The sequence below is a fragment of the Bactrocera latifrons genome, unplaced genomic scaffold (genome assembly GCF_001853355.1).
Source record: "Bactrocera latifrons isolate USDA-ARS-PBARC rearing strain unplaced genomic scaffold, ASM185335v1 scaffold_39, whole genome shotgun sequence".
NCBI lineage: Eukaryota > Metazoa > Arthropoda > Insecta > Diptera > Tephritidae > Bactrocera > Bactrocera latifrons.
Genome location: NW_017537034.1, coordinates 1,141,310 through 1,148,516, shown reverse-complemented (window position 1 = coordinate 1,148,516; position 7,207 = coordinate 1,141,310). Strand labels below are relative to the sequence as shown.

General features: G+C 38.5%; 1 protein-coding gene across 1 annotated transcript in view; it reads left to right on the top strand.

The window, feature by feature from the left end:
- LOC108972288 overlaps positions 1-7,207 on the top strand; it is a gene marked incomplete in the record, with an annotated part of 71,559 nt that overhangs the window by 4,800 nt on the left and 59,552 nt on the right. Inside the window, 1 exon segment of the mRNA XM_018938839.1 lies at positions 111-1,436. Within this exon segment, the coding sequence (XP_018794384.1) occupies positions 383-1,436 (1,054 nt within the window).

Sequence of the window (7,207 nt, the reverse complement as noted above, 5' to 3'; positions counted from 1 at the left end):
ATAAAAAATAAAAAATAAAATAGCTGTTTGCAAAAATTTAATGGAAATTTAAAATTAAATAATAATAAGAATTACAAATTTTGTATAACCACAATTTTTTCAGGTAACGCAAAAAAAAGTAAAATAGCTCAGTAAACAAAACTAAAAATCGCAAACTAAATACAAACGCTACCAAATCCATAGCAAAGTTCGTTGCTTAAGTCTTTTATATTAGTAACAACCAATAATTACTAAAAAATACAGTAAAAGTGCATAAAAACGTGAATTAAATTGAAAAGAATATTGATTTTGTGTGAAAATGCGCMRCCAGCAGCGCTGCTGACWAAGTCAACAAAACGAAAACGCGCAAAACACCCGAGTGACTAACGAGACRCAAAAATAAATGGCGTTAACAAATTTCTCGCTRCCCTTTGGCGCACTGACGCAACAAGTGCCCACGTGGGGTGCCACCCTRCCGCCGCTGCACCCCGCCCATCAGCTAGCTGCTAACACCAACAATTTACTCTACTCGCCGGCCGATCATCAGCAGCAGCAGGGCGACGACGCCGCACCGCCGCCGGAATCAGATTTCTACAAAAACAACCCGTATGCGCCACCACAACTGCATCAGCAGCAACAACCACAGCAGCCGATACGTCAGTCGTATCAATACAATAGCAACAACAACAATCACAATATACAAAATAATAATCGSCTGAAAAGCGGTAACACCTACTTGCCGCCCATACCGCCGCCCGGTGCGCGCAACACACAATTCAACAACCAAAAACAACAGCCGCAACAACAACAACARCAGCAGCTGCCACAAAAGCCGCAACAACAGCATTATAGTCATTTCAGCATAAATCAACAACAACAACACCAACAGCAACATCAGCAACAACAAATCAAGGGCAACAATGTCGCYTTCAAGGCAGCCACTTCCGTGTCCACCGTTGCTGCGGCAGGCTCTGCTGCCGCCACTTCTACCCGAACCTACGGCGAAGGTTCTTACAATAATTTTGGCGCTGCAGCAACGCAACAGCTCCGCCCTCAACAACAACAACAACAACATCAACAAAAGCAATTTTATAATTCCTATAGTCATAGCACTTCCTCATTTGTTGCACAATCACAGCAGAAGACTCAAACACAAACAAGCCAACAAAGCTATGGCACTGCACCGGTGACCGAAGCACCGCAACCGGCAGCGGTTTATGGTGCAGCACCAGTGCCAACGCTGCGCACCGTAGATGAGGTGAATGGTGGTGGCAATGATAGCGTTGGTGATATTGGTGGTGGTGATAATGGTGCCGTTGATGAATCGTATCCACATCGCCCACCSGGTTTCACGCGTGTTCAAGCTGGCCAGGGCACACGCACACAGGTGCATGCAGTGCTCGATTACGATGTGGAGGAGGGCGAAGAGGAGGAATACTATGATGAGGGTGATAAAGGTGAGTGCAACCTAATATTATGTACCACATGAGGATTTATCTTTCTACTTATGTCTTTCGAAACCCTTGTAGAATGTGTTTCTATCATTCTTTAAATGCAAACTCTTTCGTTTARCACAGCTTTTGTTTTGACTTATGTTTTTTATTACAAAAAACTAAAATATTGTATGTAAGGAAACAGGATCATACAAACTTTTCATTAAAACATAATGATAGCTCTAAGTTCGGATAGTTTTAGTTTCGGACTTGTCCCTCCATCTCATCCGTAATATTAAACAATTATTGAGTTAAAAAATGTCAAACAACCGCAGAATTTCAGACATTTCAACGCCTAACTCTCTTTTTAACTACTATTTACCGGTGTTCCACAAGTTCATATAAAAATTCTATATATAGCTCACCTGAAGAATAAATATTTTATGTCAAACCTTATTGAGATATTTTTATAAAGAAGACAATTTTGAATAGAACTTACTGCCCCTACTTAGACCTATGGTGGTTACAACCTCAAAAGGTTTAAATATGTAATAAATCTCCCAGGAAAAAAACTCAGGGTACTTGTCGCCTTCTACTCTGGCCATTGTAAGCTCAAGAAGGTCTTATTTAACATGGGCCTATCTTCTTGTGCAAATTGCCGGTTCTGTGACTTAGAGCCTGAAATACCAGAACACGGTATAAATTAACCTGATACCAAATACATGCGAAATTGGTTATAAACTTCACTTGACAGAGGAAACTGTTTTCATATCAAATATTTATACCATAAACAAAAAGGTATAAAAGAAGGTCTTGAAGTTTATATAAATAATCAGGGTGATGGACTGAGTGCATATGGCCATGCCCATCTGTCTAACTGTCTATAAGTGAGAAGCAGTGAACGCATTTTGCGAAGTGATAGGAGCCTCGGACGACGTCCTATTCGCACCATATATTTTGGCTTATTAATGGCGTGTGCCWCTTATGATGCCGCAATATGGTGGATCTCAACAATGGTGGTCTCGGAATGCCAAAAACTTCTCTCCGTGTGACCTTGCATTATGGAGATCTCATCGCTAATATTGGTGCGATGTAGGGTTTATGAGATGCACCCCCTCTTGACCTCATTGTCATACAGCGTGCTCATGTATTCAGGAAGTTTGAGTGTGTCATTGCAGCGAAACTACTGGGTTTCCGAAGATGATGTAGAGAGGAAAGCATATCTAGGAAGGAAAAGGGTTCTAGACGATAGTGTTAGAGAAAGTAACAAAACTGTCGGAACAATAGAACCAACCGGCGAGTGACTTACGGATACATCCAGGACGTGACGCTTTTCSTAAGTCCGAGCATGGGTTTCGGAATGTATTTTTGCATCAGAGTTACCTTTCTGGTAGGTCGTAGTGTATGTGGGCGCGAGTTGAATATTAGTTGCATGTATAAATATGTATTCGGAAATTAGGGATCTAAAGRGTAGTGACTATCGATTAGATGTTAGCGATGTGATCTTCACTAGTCGRAATACTGAACAGTTAGGTTCAATTTGAATGTGKCGGTTAGCTTCTGATTGAATGGTGTATGCATATAATGAACATATGGGTTCCAATCACTAATCACCACTCCTGAGCAGTATTGAAACTCAATTAATGGAAATTTSGGCTACGAGGTCTGACCAAAGATATAATTCGGGTACCACGGCTGCAGGGGCCAATGAAATCCGCTTCAACCTGYTCAAAGAGCACGGCTTTTCGGGGAGTATAGTGGTGGTTATGGTTAAATAATTGTTATGATGGAAGAACTGACCTTTTATCAGTTCAATGTGGAGATTCATTGTAACCGGGTGTGGATCTAAAATGCAGCAGAGATTTTAGATGGAATTCGAACTCAACCRAGCTGGTTAGTGTGTCCAAATCAATTGGTACTGAAAACTGCCTAGCATTTTTGCCCGCTGTGAGTACTCTGGGGTAAGGCTGTCGTCAGAAGGTTAAACACATCGAACGTTGTCCGTCTGTGTTTAGTATATACGCGAACTAGTTCCACAGTTTTTGAGATATCGACAAAAATTGGACACTTGCCTGTTTCTATGCTTGAAACTACGCCTTTGGAGGATCCRGCGATATCGGTTTTCGTGGTCACGTCCAAAATTAAGGTCTTGAAAGAAGAAATATCATTATTCTTATTTGTGACCCCAAAGGTTGTGGCTAGGTGGCCACGTAAAAAACACTCCCAATGAAATGAAGGAAACTGTTGTGTCCTTTCCGGCTATATCTGCTTCAGCGATGTCTACCCCCTAATAGAAGAATAAGAAGCATGCATATTCCAGCTTCGGTTCTATCGAAGTACTGTTTTTTTTTCTTAGTTTTTATGAAAAAAGTAAAGATCTAAATATTTGCCAACACTTTAATTCAAACACATGYGCTGCCGAATTTTATTCTAAATCTCTTGTTATGAGTTATTGAACTACAGAACCTCAAAAATTGGCACACAAATCTTAGTAATTAATTCATATCTTAATATTTACTGAAAACATGCCGTTATATATTTGTTTTGTTATATATTTTATTATATTTTATAATACTCACTACACGCCAATGAAGGTCAACGTTTCTTGACTATTGAAAACTAAAGTAAAACAATTCGTAATATCAAATACAAATGAAGGCGCGCGGCACATGGGAAGGCGTGATTCACGCCACAATACAAATTCACATAGTCATACATACATTAAAATAAATTAAATAAATTTGCCTAAAAACTCGGAAGTAAAGTTGTTTGACATCTAAACGAGTCGAACTTTGTATTCGCGACAAGAAAAGATATCCAGCTTTTTAATGCTAAAATACTGCACAACCGATCGCAGACATCGGAATATTTATTGCTTTTGAGTTTTATTTCTTTTTTGCTTTTTTTTTTTTTGTTAATACTACTAAAAAAATACTACAAAAACAAAGACAAATATTTGTTGAAATGCGTGCTTTTGTTGGTATTTGTTCAATATTTACTCGGAGGCGAGTGTTGAAGTTTGCTGAGCGTATTGAGTTACGCCGCTTTTGTTGTTGTATTTGTATTTGTAATTATTATTATTTTTTTTAAATTCAATTTTGTTTTTGTTTTTACTTGTAGTGCTTTAACTTTTATTTCTTTGCTATTGCCTATGCTAATGTTATTGTTTTCGTATATACTTTAATACTTTGCCATTCGTGCGCTCTTTGTGATAAATGACAACGCGTAAACAGCTTTTGTTGTTATTTACTTGTCGAACTTAAGCGACTTAGATGAACAGCGCTGCATGAGCTGGTGGAAGTGATACTCGTTCTACAAAAAAAAATATTAAAAAAAAGTGGTTTATGCTAAAGGTGGGAAAAAATTTAACCCAGTAGGCAATTGGGAGGACAATAACGAGTTATAAGTGGGTTATGACTACCACGACAAAAAATAAAGGTTTTACAAAACGGTGCCACTTCGGCAAATCTTATTGGATGTTTATTATTAAAACAAGCTCTCATAAAATACATAAGATGTTTGAAGTCGCATAATATTAATAAGTTCATCACAGATGCTCAGACAAGCACCCAAGTAAAGACGCAAACCTTAAGTTATAAAAGAGTAGCGCATACAAATTAGAAAAAATCTTAACTTCGCTAGTAGCTAGGAAAATATTAGCAGATGAAAAAAGTTTCTATAAAAGAATTGGATGGATCAATTCGTATGKGAGTTATATGCTATAGTGGTCCGATCTGAAAAACTCTCGGAGATTGTACCTTTGGCTTGGAAAATAGTCTCTGTCGAAATTCGTGAAGATATCCTGTCAAATAAAATCATTTTCGTTCCATTCATATGGCAGCTATATGCTGTAATGACTCGAACTAAACGATTTCCTTGGTGATAGAGCCACTGCCTTAAATTATAATTTGTGTTAAATTTGAAGGAGGTATTTCGTAAAATGAAGAAGATTTCCACATGTTTTGTCTTTTCTGGGGGGAGAAACGAGGAAATTAAAATTTGAGATCTTGTATACGAAGAGATGGGCACGGTTAAATGGACACGCTGATCAAGCCGGCTTATTACAAAAAATCATGGAAAAMCTAATATACCTTGTTTAGGGTAACTGCGCAATTTGGTTATTCTCATATCCCGGCAAATAACTTTTTCAAGATTGTGAAAAAAACGGGCGGGCCAAATTTGGAGAATAAAGTTTTTAGCCTAATTCGTTCCTTTTTGGTTTTGGCGAAGGTGGCTGTGTAAATCGATGACGGTTGTTCTCCGGAGTATGTATGCTGATTAAATTACTAACATTTTGAKATGCCTACTATCTCATCAATATACTTCATGCGCTTATAGATTTCTGCTTTATTCTCCATGGTAGCCGTTTCGGGTCTACCGTACACGATAGTACATTTGTTTTGTGATAACTCAGGTTTCAGGACCAGAGCATACTCCTGTAGGACCCACAGTGTTGATAAGATCTTATCAAGCGTAATGTGCGAAAGACTTAAACCCACCGCCAACAAACTGATTGGACCTTATCAGAGTTTTCACTATGCCTCAAATCTTGGAAAAAATCCGTGAAAGAAAGATCGACACAAAAAACTTTGTCGTCTTTGTCGATTATAAAGCCACCTTCAACAGCACGAAAAGGGACTGTTTTTAAGGCGCTATATCTGTATTTGATCTGTCCGCAAAAAAGCTAATTCGTCTATGTAAACTGTCATTAAGCAACACCAAACGCTCTGGAAGAAAGTAGAGATCTATAGAGCTAAATAGAGAAGGTACAAACTTTTATGTATAAGAGTGTACAGCTGCTGGCGTACACCGATGATATTGATATCATTGGCCTCAACACCCGAGCTGTTAGTTCTGCTTTCTCCAGAATGGATAGCGAGAACGAAGGCAGGACGAAATATCTCCTGTCATCAAACAAACAGTCATGACATTCGCGACTTGGCTCCCACGTCACTGTTGACAGTCATAACTTTGATAATTTTGTCTATAATGAGACCAGCAGGTGCTACTTTATGCTGAGTAGGCAATTAAAAAGTAAAGTCCTCTCTCGAACGAACAAATTCAATCTCTATTCTATTATACCCCTTCTTCCATATAGTGCGTAGGTATGGACAATGATATTATCTGCTGAGTCCGCGTTACGAGTTTTCGAGAGTAGGAAAATCTATGGACATCGCGAATTGACAACTGCGAATACCGCAGTCGATGGAACGATGGGCTGTACGAGATATACAGCGAAATTGACATATGTAGTTCAGGGTATCAAGAGACGGCGGCTGCGATGGCTAAGTCATGTTGTCCCAATAGAAGAGAACMCTCCARCTTTGARGGTTTTCAATAMCCGCCGGTTGAAGCARAGGAAGAGRAARACTTCTACTCCGTTTAAGAAGTCAGCGGGAGACCCCTGACTAATAATCCCTTTCATGGCGTCAATAAGTTAAAACTTCACATAATATGTGCTTAGTACAGCCTCATATTGGTGGAATCTATGCATTCCCTTCTACATAAATATATTTTTAACAAAAAATTCATTGATAATATTACAAACAATTCATCTTTAAATATTAGAGTTATCAATAGTACACTTGTTATTTACTCATTGCCCCACCAACTTCCAAAGCTCTTGGCTTCGTCACTCTAATTTATTCGATTTCATTTCGTCAATGAGCCGTAAGCTCCCGCAAAGGGTATACTTTAATAAACATATATATGTATATACATATAAATATATACATATATATATATACACTTCAGTCATATAACCATTAACGCCTGCAACTGTCAACTTTATTCTT